This window comes from Somniosus microcephalus, chromosome 7 (genome assembly GCF_052327205.1).
Source record: "Somniosus microcephalus isolate GS21.2 chromosome 7, FLI_Smic_1.0, whole genome shotgun sequence".
Taxonomy (NCBI): Eukaryota; Metazoa; Chordata; class Chondrichthyes; order Squaliformes; family Somniosidae; genus Somniosus; species Somniosus microcephalus.
In genome coordinates, this window is record NC_140993.1 from 202,666,984 (window position 1) to 202,691,423 (window position 24,440).

Genomic DNA, 24,440 nt, shown 5'->3' on the forward strand with positions numbered 1-24,440 from the left:
GTGTGTCAATGCACTGTGCCATCCCGTGCTTATTGAGGAAGGAACTTTGTTAGAGGTGGGGGAGGGCGGGGGGGACATCCTGAGATCATGAATGGCGTTTTATATATATGCAAGTCCTTCCTTCTCCTTCTTAATAATTGGCCCATAACTTTGACATAAATAACAAAGTCTTACCTTAAGTCCTTGTTCACCTTTCTCACCTTTCGGTCCCTGTGGAAGGGAGATCACGGATTATGACAGATTATCACAGCTCCAAACTCAAAGCTGAAAGTGGGGAGGGATTCTAGTTGTATACTGCTCGCAGCACACCAGTAGGAGAGACTGCAGGCCCGAGAATCCAGACGGGTGTAAGTGGACCCCACAAGTTGGATAGGGTGAAAAGGGGTTCAGGACAAGCAGTACGAATAGTATTTAAAAAAATATATCTGGGGGTTTAGGGCGACATGGCTTTGATCTGAGGAGGGCATGGGCAACCACTTCCCCAATGAGTTCTCAGCTACATGGGGCAGGAGATGCAGCCGCACTGGTATTTGCACTCACCTGCCCCATGCCAAGTAGATGGCTTCCTACTTATCCCACAAACTCTGGCAGGGTCAGTGCTGGTGGGCATGATCCCAACGTTACTGCCAGGAACGTGTCCCGTTGATTTTTAATGTGTAGGAGTCCATGTTTTCAGGCCCATCAGGGATGTCGGCATTTCCTCTGACTGGGCTATTTTGTCGAACATCTTAATTCAGCCAGGTTAGCGGGTGGACTACCTGGTGCCACATGACCAGGATCAATCACCAAACAGCATAGGAACAATATGAAACCGGTAAAAAAAAATGGATGTGTTAATTCCTAGTGACGCCCCCTGCATGGCTGGAGTCTAGAATTCGGGCAGAAGGTATTGCTGAGGCAGAAGAATCATATAACGACAGTTTTAATCTTGGGCTACTAGTGGCCACAGTAAAGGAAGGCTAGCATATAGGCCTAGAAATTCACTGGCGCCCCGGAAGGAGTCGTGAACGCCCACTGGAAATTCAGTTTCAGTGCCCCAGACGGAAGCGCAGCGCTACTCGAGGTGCCCCTCTTGGGGCGCTACAACTGAAAATTGCAGCGCAACGTGCCGCAGCGCCACATGCTGCGGCATGGCACGCTGCGGTACTGCAGGCCTTCCTCCCCTTCTTAAAGGGGAGGGGCCTGCTGCAGCGCGATCGCCGATCGTGAGTGCCGGCAAAAGAGCCCGGCACCGAGGAGAAGTGCCGGGCTCCTGGGACACAGCCGGCACAACACGGGGAGGGGGGGGAGGCTCAGGAGGCCGGGGACGGCGGTGCGAAGAGGTGCTGGCAGGTGGCCAGCAAAAAAAATGGCCGCCCCGCACCTCCGCGCCTCTACCGCCGCAGGTAGGCCCCCCTGAACCGGTCGCAAATTGCAACCAGCGTTAAAGCAGGGGGTGCTACTAAATTTCGCGATCGGGGCGGTAGCGGGGCGTTGCGCACACCGATGATGTCATTGGTAGCGGCGCAGCGCTAACGGCTAGCGCCGCCATTAGCGTCCCGCTAAATTTAGCGGGAGGCGTGGCCAGTGGCGTAAAACCCACTAAGTGCCCTCTTTGGGCGCTAACGGGTGGCGCAGCCCACTGAATTTCTAGGCCATAGTCTCTTACTTGGTATTTCTTGCCCCAAATCTCCTGGATTCACAGAGATCAGAAAGAGTGACAGTAATGGCTACTCTCAAAGTGAAATAATCTACTTTTTTAAAATTTGTTTATGGGATGTGGGCGTCGCTGGCAAGGCCAGCATTTATTGCCCATCCCTAATTGCCCTTGAGAAGGTGGTGGTGAGCTGCCTTCTTGAACTGCTGCAGTCCGTGTAGTGAAGATACTCCCACAGTGCTGTTAGGGAGGGAGTTCTAGGATTTTGACCCAGCGACTATGAAGGAACGGTGATATACTTCCAAGTCAGGATGGTGTGTGACTTGGAGGGGAACTTGGAGTGGTGTTCCCATGTGCCTGCTGCCCTTGTCCTTCTAGGTGGAAGAAGTCGCGGGTTTGGGAGGTGCTGCCGAAGAAGCCTTGGTGAGTTGCTGCAGTGCATCTTGTAGATGGTACATACTGCAGCCGCGGTACGCCGGTGGTGGAGGGAGTGAATGTTTAAGGTGGTGGATGGGGTGTCAATCAAGTGGACTGCTTTGTCCTGGGTGGTGTCAAGCTTCTTGAGTGTTGTTGGAGCTGCACTCATCCAGGCAAGTGGAGAATATTCCATCACACTCTTTACTTGTGCCTTGTAGATGGTAGAAAGACTTTGGGGAGTCAGGAGGTGAGACACTCGCCACAGAATACCTAGCCTCTGACCTGCTCTTGTTGCCACAGTATTTATGTGGCTGGTCCAGTTAAGTTTCTGGTCAATGGTGACCCCCCAGGATGTTGATGGTGGGGGATTCGGCAATGGTAATGTCGTTGAATGTCAAGGGGCGGTGGTTAGACTCTCGCTTGTTGGAGATAGTCATTGCCTGGCACTTCTGTGGCGCGAATGTTACCTGCCACTTATCAGCCCAAGCCTGAACGCCGTCCAGGTCTTGTTGCATGCGAGCATAGACTGCTACATTATCTGAGGAGTTGTGAATTGCGCTGAACACTGTGCAGTCATCAGCGAACATCCCCATTTCTGGCCTTCAGTTCCATTGATGGCCAATTGGCTTTTGCCATTACAATAGTGCCATTCCTGGAGCTCGTTACAGCTGTGAAGTTCCATACGTTAGCCACTAGCCACATCCAAATGGGCTAGCGGGAATACAGATGTGAATAACTGGGAATCCAGATGTGGACAACTGCATTTCTGATTAGTAAATAAAAAATGAGTAATAGACACAGTCATTGGGCATGTGATCTCAATACTCATTCACACAGCATATACATGTGAACTTTAACTTTTTGTGCATTTGTTGGTAAAATGGTGAGGCAAAAAGCAGAGTGTGCAAGTGATTTTTGTTCATTGTGAGTGCTTTGCTTTCTTGGTTACTGAATGGTGGTAAATGTTTATTAAGTAAATGTATACATGTGAAATTGATTTGCCCTATGTAGAGTGTTTTCTACTAAAATGAGTCCATGTGGCTAAAATGGAGTCACCATAGCCAAACTTGTGGCTGGTTAGCAATTTCTATAGGACAACACAGGTCTCTAGCATACCCAGTGGAGCTGGATTTCTACAGGCCACGTGGGATATGGTACTGGCAGCATGTGTCCTTGGAAGGTTAGGTTTTAATAGTTTAAATGGCGTAGTTCCAAGTATGGCAACAATCAGCAATATCTCTGTGCCATCAAAAACATTTTGCAATGCAAGTAGAAAATCAAGTCAGATTGTTGAACTGTATTGGTCAATGAACAATAATCTGTTTGCTTTAATCATCTATATCACAGAAAAAGTTATTTCCAAATGATTTGCTTTGTAAGTCGATTGCACTGTTATGCACCAATTCTTTCCATTGGTTCCCCAATTCATGCAACTTTAAATTAACATGCTAGACACCATAGGGTGGACTTTCTGATTGGTTACACCAGATAAACGGGCGTGACTGCTTGTGAAAATTGGCAGAGATATGTTGTGCCAGATTTTCCTGGCCATTTAGCATCTCATCTAATTTTCCAGTTGAGCTTTGTACCCACATCAGTTTGCAGTTGATTATATTATAATTAGCCTCCAGTGACGTTATTTAGATGTCCACATAATTTCCTGGTGTCTATACCAGTGTAGCACTCAATATTCTACCAACGCTTATAAAATGCATTTGTTGAAAGAGCTATCCAATTAGTCCCACTCCTTGCACTTTTCCCACTAGGGACCACTAGGGTACCCTGCTTACAGATCCCTAAAACATAGAATCATACAGCACAGTAGGAGGCCATTTGTTGAAAGAGCTATCCAATTAGTCCCACTCCTTGCATTTTTCCCATAGCCCTGCAAGCTTTTCCTTTTCAAGTATTTATCCAATTCTCTTTTAAAAATTATTATTGAATCTGCCTTCACCACCCTTTCAAGTAGTGTATTCCACATCATAACAATTTGCTGTGTAAAAACATTTCTCCTCATCTCCCCTCTGATTCTTTTGCCAATCATCTTAGATCTGTTACTGACCATCCTGCCAGTGGAAACAGTTTCTCCTATCTACTCTATCAAACCCTCAATACACTTTGGTAATATTTGCAGCAGCATTTTGAGGCTTTTTCTAAACCTTGCTTCCATAGGAACATAGGCACAGGAGTAGGCCGTTCAGCCCCTCGAGCCTGTTTCGCCATTCAATAAGATCATGGCTGATCTGTGACCTAACTCCATATACCCGCCTTTGGCCCATGTCCATTAATACCTTTGGTTAACAAAAATCTATCAATCTCCGATTTAAAATTAACAATTGATCTAGCATCAATTGCCATTTGCAGAGGAGAGTTCCAAACTTCTACCACCCTTTCTTTGTGTGTAGAAGTGTTTCCTAATTTCACTCCTGAAAGGTCTGGCCTTAATTTTTAGACTATGCCCCCTAGTCCTAGAATCCCCAACCAGTGGAAATAGCTTCTCTCTATCTACCCTATCTGTTCCCCTTAATATCTTGAAAACTTCGATCAGATCACCCCTTAATTTTCTAAATTCTAGAGAATACAACCCTAAATTGTGTAATCTATCCTCGTAACTTAACCCTTGAAGTCCAGGTATCATTCTGGTAAACCTACGCTGCACTCCCTCCAAGGCCAATATATCCTTCCTAAGCTGTGGTGCCCAGAACTGCTCACAGTACTCCAGGTGTGATCTAACCAGGGTTTTTATAGCTGCAGCATAACTTCTACCCCCTTGTATTCTCGTCCTCTCGATATAAAGACCAGCATTCCATTCGCTTTTTTGATTATTTTCTGTACCTGTTCATGACATTTTAATGATCTGTGTACCTGGACCCCCCAAGTCTCTTTGGACTTCCACTATTTTTAGCTTTTCACCATTGAGAAAGTACCCTGTTCTATCATTTTTAGGTCCAAAGCGGTTGACCTCACTTTTGCTTACATTGAAATCCATTTGCCACAGTTTTGCCCATTCACTTAATCTATCAACATCCCTTTGTAATTTTATGCTTTCATCTACACTGCCTACAATGCCACCTATCTTTGTGTCATCATCAAATTTGGATATATGAATTTCTGTGCCATCATCTAAGTCGTTAATAAATACGGTTGAGGCCCCAACACAGATCTCTGCAGGGACACCATTAGCCACATCCTGCCAATTAGACTACCTGCCCATTATCTCTACTCTCTGACTCCTGCCGCTCAGCCAATTTCCTAACCAGGTCAATAATTTGCTCTCAATTCCATGGGCTTCAACTTTAGCTAACAGTCTCTTATGAGGGACTTTTTCAAATGCCTTCTGGATGTCCACATAAATAGCATCTATAGACATTTCCCTTTCTTTCTGTTTCTTTTCCTGTTTCAACTTATTTGGTCAGGAGGCTTTTGTTAAGTATGTGTATTGTATTGAACAATTAACACAAAGACTTAAACGTATAACTCAAACAGGTCTTTACTGGTTGGAGGTAGGGACTACACGTAGGTCTTTACTTCATGCCCACAGGCGGGAACTGAGGGGAGATCAGTACCCACAGTACTATTTATACCCCTATGGCCAGGAGTGGTACTGCGTATCACTACGCCCTACAAGTAGTGCAGTCCTGTCCATAGGTTTAAAGTAGCACACATATTACATACACAACATTCCTCCCTTCTTAGCTTTACAGTCATCTCCCCATTTAACATAACGTAATAACATATATACATATATAACTTCAGGTTTACATAACAGAATAACAGATACATAGATAACTTCATGTCAAAACAGATCACAGATTCAGTCTCTGCGGAAAACAGTTCACAGATTCAATCTCTGCGGAAAATAGTTCACAGATTCAGTCTCTGTGGTGTAGTCGGTTCACGTTACTGGAGTGACTCATTCAATAGTCCTTCCATGGATTTAACAGCTTGAACTTCCGAACTGATTTGGCTCCGTTCGGAGGGACCACGTGTGTGATCTGGTAGGGGTGATAATGGTTCAGATGGTTATCATCTTCTGCTTCGTCTTTTCCTTTTCTGCTTCTTAGAGACTCTCTGGGCTCCCCTGTCAGCTGCCAGCTGTAGCGCCATCATCTCCCTATGTTCCTTAGACTTTAAGTGATTCATCCTGATTTCTGCACTTTGGGAGTTTTCATCACAAGCTGGGCAGACCAGGTCACTATAATATTCAGTGTCACTCAATAGGTCATGGTAATATTCGGTGTCATCCTGATCTAGGCCAGCGAGAGGGTCTTCTATTTCCTCCATACCCAGCTGGGCGTTAGCCAGCTTTTGTTCCAAGTCCAGACATCTTTCCTGAAGAGACTTCTTCATGCGTACCTCTTCATCCAGCTTTTTCTGGGCTTTCAGCAAGTCGTTTACTAATGACCTCATTTGAGATTTTACTACTTCAACTTCTTTTGGAGATTGATTGATCGGACTATTCAATCCCTCTACCGGAGCAGCTGTTTCAGCGGTCTGTTGTTCTACGTTGACGTGAGTCAGCGTACTTTTGGCATCCAAGGGCTGCTCTGTTGCAGTCATCTCAGTCTGTGTTGCCACCTCAGCTCTTCCAATAACCTTTGATAGCTCCGAACCCCTTTCCTTTGAATATTGAAGTTCGTGTTCAAGTTTTTCCCATTTCAGAGTCCTGTCCTTCAGCATATGCAGGAGTTGGCTGACCGTTAACTCCTCTGACATCAGACGTTTTGTGTGCTCCTGCTCCATTTTCTCCATCAGCTGCTTCTGTTGTCTTTCCAGATGTTCCCACTCTATATCAAAGAACTCTTTCGTCGCATTCATCTCTTGCTCAAAACGGCGAATCATTTGTTCTAATTGCTGTTGCAGTTTGAAATGGAGTTGAGTTCGAGCCCGGTGTCCCTCAGAAATGTGCATGTCAGTGGACTGGACAGACTCAGAATTCTCTATCTCAGTGGAATTCTGTGCTGAAACTTTGTCTTTTGCACACGGGTTGGTCTTACCATCATCAGTTCCAGAGTCTGGGTTGATTATGTTCACCGAGTTCTCACTCGTTATTGTTTGTAGGAAATGCCAGTCGATATTCATTTTCCTAATCCACTCCCGTCCTAGTAGTGGAGGACCTCCTTCAGATATCACATATAAGTCCATTATTTGACTGTCTTCGCCCTTGTGGGCCACTGCAACCTCTATTTTCCCGATGGGGTACACTCTTTGCCCCGTGTATGTTTTCAATATAATCCCCGTATCCTGTAGGGGAATATGTTGGAATAACTTTCCGTAATCTTTCTTATTTATGACCGTCAATGCCGATCCAGTGTCCAATTCCAGTTTTACTTGGACTCCTTCTATCTGAAGAGTGACCCAAATTGTCTGGAGGTCTGCACCCTTACCAGCGTTGAGTACTCTTAAGCTAGCCAGTTCAATACTGCTTAAGCCAGCCAGTTCATTACTGCTAGCGTCTGAATCGGACTCCTGTTCGGCCACCTTGTGTACTTTTGCGTATTTTCCTTGCGGTGACTTCTTGTTGCTGGTCTTCTTCCCTGACCTGCATACTCTAGCTATATGTCCAAGCCTACCACAAGTTCTACATTCTTGGTTTTTAAACCAACACTGGTTCTGATCATGCGTTGTCTTTCCACAACGATAACATTTGCCAGAACTCACACCAAATTTGTGTGCACTGAGCTCCGGTGACCGTAGCTGCATTACTGCCGTGCCTCTCGCTGCGGCTTCGTGTGCTGCTGCCATAGTGACCGCCTTCTCAAGCGTCAGCTCATTCTCCTCGAGCAGTCGCTTTTGTGTATCCTGTTTAAATAAACCACACACAAATTTGTCTCGTAGTGCATCTGTCAATCCCGTTCCAAACTGGCAATATTTCGCTAATTTACGCAATTCCAGCAAATATTCAGCATTGCTTTCATGCTGTAGCTGCCTTCTGTCGTAAAATTTAAATCGTTCCGCTAGCATCAGCGGCGTGGGGTTTAGATGATCTTTCAGGACAGTAACAATCTCATCGAACGTCTTATCCGCCGGTTCATCTGGTGATAACAGGTGTTTCAATTGCCCGTACGTCTTCGCACCCATTAAATTTAATAATGTTAGAGCTTTATCTTGGTCACGAATTTTATTGGCCTTACAATAATTTTTTACTCTTTCAACATATATGGCCCAATCTTCGAGGTCACTATCAAAGGTGCTAATATTCCCGTGTTTAGGCATTGTAGATTTGCAATTTCTCAGATTTTATTTTCTTTACTTGTTATCAAAGATGGCGGCTTCCCGCTCTTGCCGTCGTCCTCCGCCCACAAAATGGCGGTTTTCCCGCGCTTGGCGGTCTTCACCCGTCCCCCGACGCCGTCTCCCTTCAGCCCTCGAGTGCGGCCCTTATCTTCGCCGCGATCGATAGCCCGCGCTGTGCACCGCGACTCTCGCACCTTGAGCTTCTGCAGCCACCGCGCCTTTCAGTCCGAGTGCGGCTCTTATCTTTGGTCCCGATCGCTGGCCCGGCTGCGCCCCTCACTTCAAAGCGGCCCGGCCCTTATCTGCCGATCGCTATCGCCCTACCTCTCTCTCTTCCCCAGTCCTGTCTTTACTCCGGTTCACAAGCTGATGGAGGCTTCAGGGTCCTAATGCCTGTCGCTTCCAGTCGCTGGAAGCTGTCAGGATTTCTGCTGCCCTTCAGTTTTGAGTGGGGTGTTGAGGATTGAAACCTCTCTTCAACGTCCTGTCTTTGGACGAAGCCGCCTGGAATAACTGCCGCAGGGTAAGAGCCTGACTCGTCGCCAGTGTTAAGTATGTGTATTGTATTGAACAATTAACACAAAGACTTAAACGTATAACTCAAACAGGTCTTTACTGGTTGGAGGTAGGGACTACACGTAGGTCTTTACTTCATGCCCACAGGCGGGAACTGAGGGGAGATCAGTACCCACAGTACTATTTATACCCCTATGGCCAGGAGTGGTACTGCGTATCACTACGCCCTACAAGTAGTGCAGTCCTGTCCATAGGTTTAAAGTAGCACACATATTACATACACAACAGCTTTGTGCCAAATATTTTGGGATGGCCATTTTTTTTATTAATAGTATTGGGACAGTGGGCATCCGAATGGAAATCCTCCTTTTACTTATGTTGTTTTCAATTAATAAGAGGAACAATTGCGGGATGACAGGCTATAGCAGATGTAGTTGCACCCACCTGAGGGTACCCATAGTTAGAGGAAACCTCCCACCCTACTTCACCTCACCCTATCAGCATATCTTTCTATTCCTTTCTCCCTCATGTACTTATCTAGCTTTCCCTTAAATGAATCTATGCTATTCACCTCAGCTACTTCATGTTGCAAGTTGCACATTCTAACCAATCCCTGGGTAAAGAAGTTTCCCCTGACTTCATTCTTAGATTTATTAGTGACTATCTTATATTTATGATTCCTTGTTTAGGACTCCCCAACCAGTGGAAACATCTTCTCTATGTCTAGCCTATTAAACCCCATTATAACTTTAAAAGACCTCTATTAGGTCACATTTCAAACATCTCTTTTCTAGAGAAAAGAGCTCCAGCCTGTTCAGTCTTTCCTGTTAGTTATAACCTCTCAGTTCCAGTATCATCCTTGTAAATCTTTGTGTACTTTTTTCAGTGCCTGTATATCCTTTTTGTAATATGGAGACCAGAACTGTGCACAGTACTCTTAAGTGTGATCTAACCAAGGTTCTATATAAGTTTAACATAACTTCTCTGCTTTTCAATTCTATTCCTCTAGAAATGAAACCCAGTGCCTCGTTTGCATTTTTTATCGGCTTGTTAATTAAATGACCAAATAATCTGTTTTAGTGCCGTTGGTTGAGGGATAAATATTGGCCAGGACACCGGGAAGAACTCCCCATCTCTTCTTCGAATATTGCCATGGGATTTTTTATGTCCACCTGAGGGGGCAGCCAGGGCATCGGTTTAATGTCGCATCTGAAAGACGGCGCTTCAGACAGTGCAACGCTCACTCAGTACTGCACTGCAGTGTCAGTCTAGATTGAGGGCTCAAGTCTCTGGAGTGGAACTTGAACCCATGACTTAGAGGCGAGACTGAGCCAAGGCTGATACTATATTAAGGCTGGCATTAAATTATGAATGGATCGTAATAGGCGTTATTTTCTGACTTCACATTTCAGCTGGGAAGCCTTGGTCACTGAGAGCACATATTGAAAATTTGGGCGTGTGCCATCCATGATTTTCCACCCAAATTTCCAGTAAACGCACTCGACTGAGAACATTTCCTTTAATAAAACCAAGTTCTATTGCTAAGCCGAACACTCGATCAAACTGTTTTTCTCAGGGCCTGTGAGAGACACACACACACAAACAGGATAACTAATTCAAGACTTCCTTAAAGAATTACCTGTTTTTGTTAGGTTGAAAACAATGCTGTTCTATGCAAACATTTATTCTGAGGGTTTTGTTTTGTTTTTTAGCCAATGTGTCAAATTAGTTTTATGTTATTCCATCACTTCTTTAAGAAAATTGGTGGGACCCACATTTCGAGTATTGTCTAACCTTCTAACGGTGTTTGACCTATAGGTTAGTCAGACTACATCTTCATGGCATTTAGATTGTGTCAAAAGACTCCTGCAAATAAAAATGCAGCGGAGCAAATGTTACCCAACCAATGAGATATCAAAGGGCATTGCTGAAGCAGTTAAACAAATGATTTAAGCTACACAAAGACGGACATCGGTTTATATAGATGCCCACTAAACAACATCATGGAATTACTCCAACTTCTCTTGCATCAATACACTGATCAAGATTTTCTTCTTGGCCCCAACTCAGTGCAAAATTCCCATCCCATGCCCCCTGACTCCAGCCCATTCCCTTAGGTCAGGCTCATTTGAATAAGTTCAGCAGGCTCCTGGCATGATTCTCCACCTACATTGGGGCCAGCCCGCTTTAGGGGAAGGAGAGTAACTGAAACTGCCGCGGCGGGCATTGGCCTCTTGCTCCAGGATAGCAGGACCCGTTGCATCTGGGGCCAGCGGAGTTCAGTCCCCATGACTTACAATGTCCATGCTTATTGTGGGCAGCCACCCACATCGGACAAATAGTGCTAACTATTTGCCATTACCATTGAATTCAATTACAAAGGCACCGCTTACAACACATTAAGCGCTATTTCGGGCTATATGTGGAGGTGGAAGCTGTGTCATCTTTATGTTCACAAGTTGCCACCAGCCCCTTTTTAAGCCGTGGCTCAGTGGTAGCACTCTCACATCTGAGTCAGAAGATTGTGGTTTCAAGCACCACCCTGGAGACTTGAGCACATAACCTAGGCTGACACCCAGTGTGGTACTGAGGGTATGCTTCAGCACTCCAAGTTAAACTGAGACGTCTGCCCTCTCAGGTAGACGCAAAATATCCCATGGCACTATTTTGAAGAAGGGCTGGGGAATTTTCCCCAGTGTCCTGACCAATACTTAACCCTCAACCAACATCTCTAAAACAGATTATCTGGTCGTTATCACATTGCTGTTTGTGGGACCTTGCTGTGCACAATTTGGCTGCCACATTTCCTACATTACAAGAGTGACTACACTACAAAAGTACGCCATTGGCTGTTAAGCTCTTTGGGATGTCCTGAGGTTGTGAAAGGCGCTATATAAATGCAAGTCTTTCTTTCTTTTAATCCCTTTGAATTTATCAGCTCTGTAACAAAGATATGCAATGCTTACTGAATTGCTCAGATATGTTCTAGTGGTAAATTGAGTCTGCAGGGGATTCTGGAGCAATACGAAGACTCACAATCACCCAGAGATGGAGACAATCCACAAATTTACTTTTTCTATACATTGCGCAGCAGTTGTACCGTCCACTCCTTATAGTGGGTTGTAAGCAGTTGGGGCTGTATCAGAACCAAAGCAGCAGAAATACAATAAATAAATCAATAAAAAAACACTAACCACAGGTCCTGGTAATCCAGCTTGTCCGATTTGCCCGGGTGGACCTGGGATACCCGAAGCTCCCTTAAAAACAAATGAGATGCAGTTGTCAGAGAACAATGAGCTCTATCTCCTGTTTATTATTTTAAGTTCATTTTTATACAAGGAGTGTAAATTATTTGATTGGCTAGGCCATTAAATCAGAGAGCAGGCTGTGCTGGAATTTTCTTTGCACATTGACTGGGTATGAGCCTGTCAGGAGGTCTGTGTGACAATCCATCCTGCTATCCTTTGCTCAATGCTGATCAAGCGCAGGAGACAATTCCCCGATCGAGCGCTCATAGGGAGCGTCGGTCAAGAGATCGCGGGACCCCAGCCCATGATTTAATGCTTATTTGAATGTCACTTCTCACTGGGAGCCCTGCTTGTTCCGTACTCTGAATGGAAAATTGAATGCAAATTTTTAATTCTTTAAAAAAAAAAATTCTGAGGATGTGGGCATCGCTGGCAAGGTTGGCATTTATTGTCTGTTCCTAGTTGAGCTTAAGAAGGTGGTGGTTGGTCTTCTTCTTAAACTGCTGCAGTCCATGTGGTGAAGGTATTCTTACCGTGTTGTTCAGTAGCGAGTTCCAGGATTTTGACCCAGCAACGATGAAGGAACGCCAACATATGTCCAAATCGGGATGGTGTGTGACTTGAAGGGGAACTTGGAGGTGATGATGTTGCCATGCACCTGCTGCCCTTGTCCTTCTAAGTGATGAAGGTCACAGGTTTGGCTGGTGCTGCTGAAGAAGCCTGGGCAACTTGCTTCAGTGAACCCTGTAGACGGTATACACTGCAGGCATGGTACACCAGTGATGGAGAGGGTGTAAGTTTAAGAGGGTGGATGGGTGCTGATCAAGCAGATTGCTTTGTCACGGATGATGTCGAGCTTCTTGAGTGTTGTTGCAGCTGCACCCATCCAGTCAAGTGGAGAGTATTCCATCGCATTCTTGACTTTAGCCTTGTAGTTAGTGGAGAGGCTTTGGGGAGTCAGCAGATGAGACACTCATCATAAACTTTGAAGGGTAGGTTTTGTTATCCCAGGCTCTCTGAGATAGGATCCCTAATGGAGACAAGGCACTTCCCAGGAGGAGAGAAGGAGATCAAAGGGGACATCAATCTGTCCTACGCTTACACATCTGCCTAGCAGCCAGCTCAAGAGAGGCTATGGCAGAGGCCTGTGCCCCGGTAGCTTTATACGAACACATGAACAAAGATGGACAGGAAAAGACTCACTGGTCCATCTAGCCTGTCCCACACAACTGTGATTCCTTGTGCATCACAATATATACCCTTCCCACCACACCCGAAAGCCATGTGATCTCCCGGGAGAGGTGGAAAAACAGATAAAAACCTAGACCAATTAGGGGGGAAAGAACTGGAAAATTCCTCTCCGACCCCTTTAGGCAATAAAAACTAGTCCAGAAGATCACTCTGGCCCTGATTAACGTTATATAGTACCTGTATTTTGTACAAGGTGATCTAATGGATAATGCCAACTGAATGAGCATACACACATGGCAATGACAGCTGCTAGGATTCTTGTGTAGTTGTTTGGTGATACCAAGAGTTACTGATAGTTTGGCGGAAAAATTCTGTGCGTGTTCTCTTGGTTTTTGGCAGTGACTTCAACGAGAGGTAGGGAGAAATCCCATGGAATTTCAGGATTTGAAGCTCTACAGAGGGAATTCAGCACATTGCTCTGCGAGATCTTTATTATTGTTCATTATTACCGACAGATTGGTTTGCTTTTCCTAACAACAACTCATGGGGGCAATTCTACTCTTCGAGGCCGAATTCCGGCAGAGCGGGAATTCCACCCCAGCTCTCTGTGTCAGGTCCAACTCCGACACCATTTTCCTGGGTTGAGGCTCATTTCACATGCTTGGCAGACTCATGGCGGGATTCCCACAGTCAGGAGAGAGTGCAAGCAAGGAAGCTCCAGTAGGGGAACACCACTGCAGGATCAGAAAGGGCAACGACGGACCTTAGAGGGACAGAAGCACCTCGAAGCTCAGATGAAAGGCTCCCACTGAAGGCCTTAGCCAAGACTGAGGCCTTCAGCAGATGTCTAGGCTGATTGGTGGGTGAGGAGGCCATTGGGGGAACTCAAGACCTTTGCCTCCAAATACCAGGACCAATTGCCAGCTTCACAGGAAGAGATGGTAACTGCGGCAAAAAGGAGGAAAAACTGTCGGAAACACATGCCCTGCCTCCCCCCCCAACCCCAACTACATTTGCATGGCCAGAGGCGATTCCAGTGCAGGTGGGGAAGGCACGCCTCACCATCTGAATTTTCCAACATTCTCCACCGTGATCCCACCTGATTTTAGGTGGAAGAGAATTTCCAGTCTTCCTTTCTACAGCTCTTCTCAGGTGCAGGAACAGATCTCAAAGCACTTTAGAAGTAAAAATCAGTGACGGTTGAACAGGAGGGTCAAAGGGGGGGGGTGGGCAGGGGGAAAAAGAAAGGAGGCCGAAGGCACACTCGAAGAGGAAGGTTTTGAGATGGTTTCTGAAAGCAGGGGCAAGGTGGCTAGCTGGAAGCGATTTGGGCAGCAGTGCAGAGGCTGAATAAACAGCTAAGAATGATGGAGAGTGACATAAATCGTGCCATTTATGTAGAAAGGACTTATGAAATATCTGGGTGGCCTACTGGTGGCGCTGTCCAAGGAGAGTATAAATACTTGGGCACGGGCCCAGCTTGCTCAGGGACATTTTGTAAACAGGAACTAGTGAAGGATAACTAGATTTCCATGTTGTGAAACAGTCGATAGCGCATAAAAATGGGCGCCTGTTGAAAGACGCTCAGGCAGCATGTCAAATTTGTGCTACCTGCTAATTATAATGATTGTAGTGCACAGCCCAGCGCTGAATGCGCTGCTGACAGGCTGTACGCTCAGCAGAGGCCCCAACTTCTTGATGTTCACGCGAGGCTAGCTTTACTTAAAGCTAGCCTGCGCCTCTTAAAGGCAGTCTGCACCTCTTAAAGGTGAGCTGCCTTCTGCTGATGAAAATTTTTAAGTGCTTCTGCACTAACCCAAATGGCTCAACAGGCCAGGTAAAGGGCACCCAGGGTCTTGGACACAGCACTTGAGGCCTTTGTGTAGGGGGTGAACAGTGGAAGAGAGGTCCTCTAACCACAGGGGGCCAGGAGGCCCCCAAGAAAGAAGGATGTGGGACCAGATCGCCGAGCCGGTCACGGCCAGCAGTGTTACCCCCAGGACCCGATTCCAGTGCCCAAAGAAGTTTCATGGCCTCAGACGAGTGGCCAAGTTTAGTGAATGCATCTTCAAAAGCCGCCCATACCAACTGCACCACTAGCCTCACGCACTGCTCATCTACCAACAAACTGTACCAAACACGAGGCACACCTCCCATTCCCAGCTTCACCTCACCCCCTTGGAGGAGATGTTGCTGGCCATTCTTGGCAGGGGCATGGCTGAGCCCTTGGCCAGCGGCGGGGCTGAAAGAATACAAGATGCCGGTATCCTCATACGTTATCCTCCTTCTCATATCCCACTTCCCCCCATCCCATAATATCTTCTGATTCATAAGCTGCACATGGTGTAAGCATGCAGCTCTTGCTTTCCTGCCCTCCCCTCACCACAACCCGGCCAAAAAGGGGCTGTCCGAGTTGCCTCCTTCCTTCTGCTTCCTCCTCCTCCTCCTCCCTCTGCGAGCAGCTTGTCCCCTTTGCTGCCTCTACTCTGTCTCTATGTCATGCTGTAGCCCAAGAGGGACTGCAACTAGAGCCCCCAGGACTAGGAGCAAGTGGTGTTCTCAGAGGCCTTCCTTTAAGAGCCAAAGCCTTGCAAATGTCCAGCAGCACTCCCTTCACACTTTAACAACTTTTTAAATGTCTTAAACAAAGCCACTACTCAAATAAAATGTAAAGAAACCAGTACAAAAACAAAAACCTCAAAGTTGTGTGTGTCCCTTTAAGAAGCTCTGGTAGGGGGGTCCGTTGTACAGCTGAATGCACATTCTGCTGTGTGTGCTTTGGAGAGGGCGTTGAAAGGAGTGGTGACATCAAAAATAGCAGATCGTGCATCAATTCAGTGATGCACGCTGATTGACGTCATGATCTGACTAATTACCATATTTGCAGCGAGCGCAGGCAACTTCAGCACTGCCGACCTGACCAAAATGCCGCTCGCGGCGTTCTGTGCCAGAAGTGTGCGGAAGCGAGACGGCCGCCATTTTTTCACTGAAACTGGGTTATCAACCAGCGCTAAGGGGCCAAATTTCACGGCCTTAATCTCAGTATTCTTTGCTATTCTTATTCTAGCCACATCAGATAGGAATGTATAGGACAAGAAAAGACCATTACGGCCCCTCGTGCTGATAAATCAGTGTTCTTGGCCGAGTACATCAGTAATTGTTAAAAGCCAAGAATTAAGTTTGGACAAATGAAGTCAACTTTCTCTTCAACCCCCCGCTGCAGAATGCCCATGGAGTGGGATCCGACCATCTCTATCTGCTCGGAAGGCTGCAATGGGGGGAAAATGAGGTTAAAAAAAATCTCTCAATTGAGTTGAACTTACTTTTTCACCTGGAGAACCCGGTTCGCCCTTTTCACCCTACAAATAAAGATAGAGCTGGTCAAATACTGTTGAACAAATATTTGAAGACTGATGCCACATGCAAGCTCCATAACCTGCAAATCAGCTTTCTGAGACACAACAACAGTGTCAGTGTTTGTTGGAAAGCACTATACCATCCAATGACTTGCTCAAGGGCCTTGCATAGAACTGTGTAGAGTGGGTCTGTGCTTGTAACCCCCACGCAGAGTGCTTCGAGGTTCAATTGCTCTTCTCTGGGCAGTTGACTTGGTAAGGCCAGCCCCTTCCCCAGAGAAAGGATCAGAAGTTCTGTTTTGATCGGGTGCCTTCCTGTGCTGCACGGGTATGGTGGCCTAGTGGTTATGGTACTAAACTAGCAACCCAGAGGTCAGGTGTTCAAATCTCACCATAGCAAGTTGTGCAATTGAATGTAATATTTGTGGGGTGGCACCAGAATAATTATCATGAAAGCTGCTAGATTGTTATAAAAACCCAACTAGGAAAGGGAACCTTCTACTCCTACCTAGTGACTGCAGTGTCATAGGCCTAGAAATTGCAGTACGCCAAAAACCTACTGGTAACAAGTGCTGGCCAAGGCTAACGGCAGAGCGCAGGCAGCACTGGTATTTTGATGTTGCCTGCTAATTAATATCAGCGATGCGGAGAATTTGTGATGTAACGCGCTCTTTCCGGCGCTAAGCTCAGCAGGAGGCCAAAGGTCGCATCTGTGTCCCGCTTGCAGTTAAGGAGAACGAGGAAGAAATGAGTGAACCTATAGCCCATGTACGGAACAGTTGCCGTATTTGTTACAACAATTTACCTGCCACTTGCTCACCAATCAATGTTACAGCATTGCATTCAGCTTTTGTGGAGAAAGCTCCCTCTTGTTTAAAGTGCATCAAAGTGACACAAGCAAAGCTCCGGAGCCTATCTATGGAAATCAGCTGAGGCTCCGGCTCGCAAAATTTCTACAGATGGAAAAAGGGTTTGGCAATTTGTTTATGCATTTGTGGGGAGTATGTCAACTATGCCGGGGAAGTCTGTGGTTTGATCAGACTTTGGGTTTTATGGATCAGAGGAGAAGGGGGGGGGGGCGGAGTTGTGGGTGTATAACAGGGAAAATTAATTATCAGAAGTCTGTACCTCTCATTGCGCTGAAGAAGGCATGCAGCATTCAGTGTTGTTGAAAGGGATGATAGTTCATTTTTTTTTTACATTGAGCCAAGGTGGCCCATTTAATGCTTTCAAGGACTCTCCCCTATCACTTTACCCACACATCACATTCTAAAGGAATAGAGACTAAGCCAAGCTCTTTATTTTAAATGCTTGTTTAAATTTTCATGAAGCAGGAAGAAAAAGATATAGCACAGGAACGATCAAATCCAGCAGTTTGTAGTTTCTGAAACCATTTTACTGTAGTCATAATTTCATTGATGTGCAGAGGTCACTTTAGTCACTGGCTTAGGATCTGACAAGGGAGGGCTTTTTACTATTCCATGGTGAGAAGAGATAACTTCAACAATTTCAATTCACACTTCAGATTTCAGAGATCGAAACTGAACATCCAGAGGTGATTCCTAATCCAAACCTCAAGCCTACTCTTATAGTCACTCAGAAGTAATTACTTGCAATATTCTGCATCTTCCCATTTGTTACACATTCAGTATTACAATTTCAGGCAGGACAGTTTCAAAGAATCGGAAAAAAATTTAACTTTACCTACAAATCTCAAGAGTTAGCTCTCAAGACCAAGACTTGCGATGAATATAACACTGCTACATGGAGATAATAAATTCATGGCTGCCTTACAATTGTCACTTGAAGCGTCCTCATGGCTGAAGCGCTTTTAGTGGCTGCACACACAGGCGAGCTTTGGAGAGGGCGGCAAGAGGAGCGGCGATATCCAAAACGGATGAGCGGGCGTCAACTCATTGTTGCAGGCCGATTGACATCACGCTCCGACTAATTACAATACTTTCGGCGAGCGCAAGCAATGACAGCGCTGCCAACCTGCCGTTGCCTGCGCATCATGTAGATGGCACAGTGGTAGGAGGTTCGTGCACCCATTTTCAGTAAGTGATTGGGTTAGATTGCGGGGGTCTGGAGGAGGAGTGGCTGGGCCTCGGAGTCTGATCGGAGGGCTGTCGGGGGTCGGGGACAGAGATTGCGGTGGTCTGGAGGAGGAGTGGCTGGGCCTCGGAGTCTGATCGGAGGGCTGTCGGGGGTCGGGGACAGAGATTGCGGGGGTCTGGAGGAGGAGTGGCTGGGCCTCGGAGTCTGATCGGAGGGCTGTCGGGGGTCGGGGACAGAGATTGCGGGGTCTGGAGGAGGAGTGGCTGGGCTTCGGAGTGCGATCGGAGGGCTGTCGGGGGTCGGGGACAGAGATTGCGGGGTCTGGAGGAGGAGTGGCTGAGCCTCGGAGTGCGATCGGAGGGCTGTCGGGGGTCGGGGACAGAGATTGCGGGGTCTGGAGGAGGAGTGGCTGGGCTTCGGAGTGCGATCGGAGGGCTGTCGGGGGTCGGGGACAGAGATTGCGGTGGTCTGGAGGAGGAGTGGCTGGGCTTCGGAGTGCGATCGGAGGGCTGTCGGGGGTCGGGGACAGAGATTGCGGGGTCTGGAGGAGGAGTGGCTGGACCTCGGAGTGCGATCGGAGGGCTGTCGGGGGTCGGGGACAGAGATTGCGGGGTCTGGAGGAGGAGTGGCTGGGCCTCGGAGTGCGATCGGAGGGCTGTCGGGGGTCGGGGACAGAGATTGCGGGGTCTGGAGGAGGAGTGGCTGGACCTCGGAGTGCGATCGGAGGGCTGTCGGGGGTCGGGGACAGAGATTGCGGGGGTCTGGAGGAGGAGTGGCTGGGCCTCGGAGTCTGATCGGAGGGCTGTCGGGGGTCGGGGACAGAGATTGCGGGGGTCTGGAGGAGGAGTGGCTGGGCCTCGGAGTGCGATCGGAGGGCTGTCGGGGGTCGGGGACAGAGATTGCGGGGGTCTGGAGGAGGAGTGGCTGGGCCTCGGAGTCTGATCGGAGGGCTGTCGGGGGTCGGGGACAGAGATTGCGGGGTCTGGAGGAGGAGTGGCTGGGCCTCGGAGTGCGATCGGAGGGCTGTTGGGGGTCGGGGACAGAGATTGCGGGGTCTGGAGGAGGAGTGGCTGGGCCTCGGAGTCTGATCGGAGGGCTGTCGGGCGTCGGGGACAGAGATTGCGGTGGTCTGGAGGAGGAGTGGCTGGGCCTCGGAGTGCGATCGGAGGGCTGTCGGGGGTCGGGGACAGAGATTGCGGGGTCTGGAGGAGGAGTGGCTGGGCTTCGGAGTGCGATCGGAGGGCTGTCGGGGGTCGGGGACAGAGATTGCGGGGTCTGGAGGAGGAGTGGCTGGGCCTCGGAGTGCGATCGGAGGGCTGTCGGGGGTCGGGGACAGAGATTGCGGGGGTCTGGAGGAGGAGTGGCTGGGCCTCGGAGTGCGATCGGAGGGCTGTCGGGGGTCGGGGACAGAGATTGCGGGGTCTGGAGGAGGAGTGGCTGGGCCTCGGAGTCTGATCGGAGGGCTGTCGGGGGTCGGGGACAGAGATTGCGAGGGTCTGGAGGAGGAACGGCTGGGCCTCGGAGTGCGATCGGAGGGCTGTCGGGGGTCGGGGACAGAGATTGCGGGGGTCTGGAGGAGGAGTGGCTGGACCTCGGAGTGCGATCGGAGGGCTGTCGGGGGTCGGGGACAGAGATTGCGGGGTCTGGAGGAGGAGTGGCTGGACCTCGGAGTGCGATCGGAGGGCTGTCGGGGGTCGGGGACAGAGATTGCGGGGGTCTGGAGGAGGAGTGGCTGAGCCTCGGAGTGCGAGCGGAGGGCTGTCGGGGGTCGGGGACAGAGATTGCGGTGGTCTGGAGGAGGAGTGGCTGGGCCTCGGAGTGCGATCGGAGGGCTGTCGGGGGTCGGGGACAGAGATTGCGAGGGTCTGGAGGAGGAACGGCTGGACCTCGGAGTGCGATCGGAGGGCTGTCGGGGGTCGGGGACAGAGATTGCGGGGTCTGGAGGAGGAGTGGCTGGGCCTCGGAGTGCGATCGGAGGGCTGTCGGGGGTCGGGGACAGAGATTGCGGGGTCTGGAGGAGGAGTGGCTGGGCCTCGGAGTGCGAGCGGAGGGCTGTCGGGGGTCGGGGACAGAGGTTGCGGGGGTCTGGAGGAGGAGTGGCTGGGCCTCGGAGTCTGATCGGAGGGCTGTCGGGGGTCGGGGACAGAGGTTGCGGGGGTCTGGAGGAGGAGTGGCTGGGCCTCGGAGTCTGATCGGAGGGCTGTCGGGGGTCGGGGACAGAGATTGCGGTGGTCTGGAGGAGGAGTGGCTGGGCCTCGGAGTCTGATCGGAGGGCTGTCGAGTGTCGGGGACAGAGATTGCGGGGGTCTGGAGGAGGAACGGCTGGGCCTCGGAGTGCGAGCGGAGGGCTGTTGGGGGTCGGGGACAGAGATTGCAGGGGTCTGGAGGAGGAGTGGCTGAGCCTCGGAGTGCGAGCGGAGGGCTGTCGGGGACAGAGATTGCGGGGGTCTGGAGGAGGAGTGGCTGGGCCTCGGAGTGCAAGCGGAGGGCTGTCGAGTGTCAGGGAAGAAGATTGTGGGGGTCTGGAGGATGAACGGCTGGGCCTCGGAGTCTGATCCGGGGGCCGGATAGGAAGATTGTAGAGGTCTGGAGGAGGAATGGCTGGGCCTCGGAGTCTGATCGGAGGGCTGTTGGGGGTCAGGGAAGAGGATCGCGGCAGTCTGGAGTACTGTTGGGAGGTTGGGAGTGCTGTTGTGGGGGTGGGGGTGGCTAGGAGATCAATGCCGGGGCCAGGGGGAGATCGGCAGTGGGTGGACTGGATGTTGAAGTCGAGATCTCGGGACCGGGACTGGGACTGGCGGCGATTATGGTTGTTGTGTCTGTGTGTTGATAGAGACACTGAAGACAGGAGTTGGTTTGATAGGTGTTTACTGAACGAAGTCTGGAGGGGAACTAACAGATACAACACAATATACAGGCTTATATAGCCCGAGTGGCCATTACCGGCATTACAGTACACATGGGGCTCTTAAAGGCACATACACTACAATTCCTCCCCTTTTAGCTAACCAGTACATAATATTTTAAGTAATTATTAATTACATGTTATAAGAAAAATAATATACACATTGCTGCAGTTAATTAATTATAAGTCAGTCTCTCTGGAAGCTTCCTGACTCGGTCCGGATAACGCCTCGGTGGTGTAGTAGTTTCTGGTGGTGTAGTAGGTTCTTTTGGCAAGGCTGATTCAGCTTGAATGCCAGTGTCGGGTTCATTGGGTTCCAGTATCACCGGATCGGAGGTAGATATGGGTATCTCTACTTCATCGTTAGGCGTATAGAGTTGTGGTGTAGGTTGTCCCTTTTCAGATGACTCTATGATTTGGTCAGCATGGCATCTTATTATGCTTTCTCCGATGTCCACGGTATACATCAGCGGTCCTAGTCGTGTGCAGATAGTTCCAGGCTGCCATTTCTCGGTACGGTAGTCCCGGGCCAAAACTTATTGACCTATCTGGAAGGTTCTAGTTGGCCTTTCATTCATGCCTTGAAATTGCCGGTTCTCCACGTCCCTTCTGATGTTGGGCTTGATCAAATCCAGCCGGCATCTTAGGCTTCTATTGAAGAACATCATGGCGGGAGTTTGGTTTGTAACCATATGTGTTGCATTCCTGTATGCGAACAAGAAGTTATCCACCTTGTGCTGAAGTTTTATGTCTTCATTACCCATGGCCTTTATGGCCTTCTTGAAGGTCTGGACAAACCTTTCAGCCAATCCATTGGTGGCGGGATGGTATGGGGCGGACGTGTAGTGCTTAACCCCATTGTTTTTTAAGAACTTCCTGAATTCTTCGGACGCAAATTGCGGTCCATTATCAGAACAGATCTGTTCCGGCAGCCCATTCCTGGCAAATATGGTTCTTAATACTGTGATGGTTTTTTCCATGGTGGTGGAGGACATCTTTATTACCTCCGGCCACTTGGAGTGTGCATCAACCGCGATTAAGAACATTGAGTCCATAAATGGACCAGCAAAGTCGATGTGTACCCTTTGCCAGGGAGATGAGGGCCACTCCAATGGATGTAGAGGGGCTTGGGGTGGAGCGTTTTGGACCTTCTGGCATCCTAGGCAGCTCTTGGTCATTTCTTCTATGTCTCCATCGATACCTGGCCACCATACAAACGCTCTGGCTAGGTTCTTCATTTTCACTCCACCCAAATGCCCCTCGTGAAGCTCCTTTAGCACTTTATCCTGGAGTTTGGGTGGAATCACCACTCTGGATCCACACATCAAGGTTCCTCGGCATACTGACAGCTGTTCTCTTCTTTGCGAGAATGCTGGCAACAGTGGTTCGCCATGTGCTGGCCATCCCTTTACCGTTAAGTCGTAGACTCGTGAGAGAGTCGGGTCATTTCTCATTCCCTTTTCAATGGCAGAATTTGTTACTGGTAGACATTCCACTATGGTTGAGTGGAACATCTCCACTGGGTCTACTGTAGGTGCCTCTTCTATCATTGGCAACGGTAGGCGCGATAACCCGTCAGCATTTCCATGCTGTTTTGATCCTTTGTATTCTATGTTGTATTGGTGTGCCCCTAGAAAAGGGGACCACCTCTGTAGCCTTTGCGCTGTCATAATGGGAACACCCTTTTTAGGGTTGAATATGGAGATGAGGGGTTGATGGTCAGTCAACAAGGTAAATTTTTGTCCGTGTAGGTAATGGTTGAATTTCTTCACTCCCCATACCAGGCTGAGTACTTCCCTGTCGATTTGGGCATAGTTACGCTCAGCTGAGTTCAATGAGTGTGACGCAAAAGCTATCGGTCGTTCCGAGCCATCAGGGAATTTATGCGATAATACTGCTCCTATGCCGTAAGGGGATGCATCGCACACCAGTCTGATTGGCAGTGATGGGTTGTAATGAGCCAAAACTTCTTTGGACGTGATTAAGTCTTTGCATTTATGGAAGGCACGTTTACAGTCTTTGCTCCATTTCCAAATTACTCCTGTTTGTAGCAGTTCATTAAGAGGGTGTAGAAGAGTTGATAAGTTCGGTAAAAATTTATGATAGTAATTTATTAATCCCAGGAATGACCTTAATTGTGAAACATTTTCAGGTGCTGGGGCTTTTATGACCGCTTCAATTTTTTCAGGTGACTTATGCAACCCTTCCTTATTAATTATGTGGCCACAATATGATATTTGATTTTGGAAAAATTCACACTTGGGGCGATTTGCTCGTAGGCCCCGTTCTCTCAGCCTAGTGAGCACCTGCTCCAAATTGGCAAGGTGCTCGTTGTCGTTTTCTCCTGTTACAAGGATGTCGTCTAGGTAGCATTGAGTCCCCGGAATCCCTTGGAGGACTTGCTCCATAGCTCTTTGCCAGATAGCTGGAGCGGATGCTACTCCGAAAACCAGTCGATTGTACTGGTACAGACCTTTGTGTGTATTTATCGTGAGATATTTTTTAGAGGCCTCTTCAACCTCCATCTGTAGATATGCCTGTGCCAAGTCTATTTTGGTGAAACGTTTCCCTCCGGATAGTGAGGCGAAGATATCTTCTATCCTCGGAAGAGGATACTGTACCGTGTGAAGGACCAGGTTTACCGTCACCTTGAAGTCTCCACAGATGCGAATTTTTCTCTGTTCTTCAGATTTATCATTATTCAATGCTTTCTTCATGCCTGGAACGATGGGTGTTGCCCACTCGCTCCAATCTATTTTGGATAATACGCCTGCATTTTCCAAATTCTCCAGCTCTGCCTCGACTGCTGGACGAATTGCGTATGGCACCGGTCTTGCTTTAAAAAACTTGGGAATTGCTGCATCTTCCACTTTTAT

At 48.4% G+C, this 24,440-nt stretch overlaps 1 protein-coding gene across 5 annotated transcripts in view; it reads right to left on the reverse strand.

The window, feature by feature from the left end:
- LOC147115087 (collagen alpha-1(XV) chain-like) overlaps nucleotides 1-24,440 on the reverse strand; it is a 483,626-nt gene that overhangs the window by 101,921 nt on the left and 357,265 nt on the right. For all 5 annotated transcript variants that reach the window (XM_085993355.1, XM_085993353.1, XM_085993354.1 and 2 more), the window contains 3 exons: nucleotides 16,569-16,604; nucleotides 12,001-12,063; nucleotides 175-210 (listed from right to left, as the gene is read on the reverse strand). In XM_085993355.1, the coding sequence (XP_085849481.1) occupies nucleotides 175-210; nucleotides 12,001-12,063; nucleotides 16,569-16,604 (135 nt within the window). The remainder of the gene's footprint in view (nucleotides 1-174; nucleotides 211-12,000; nucleotides 12,064-16,568; nucleotides 16,605-24,440) is intronic.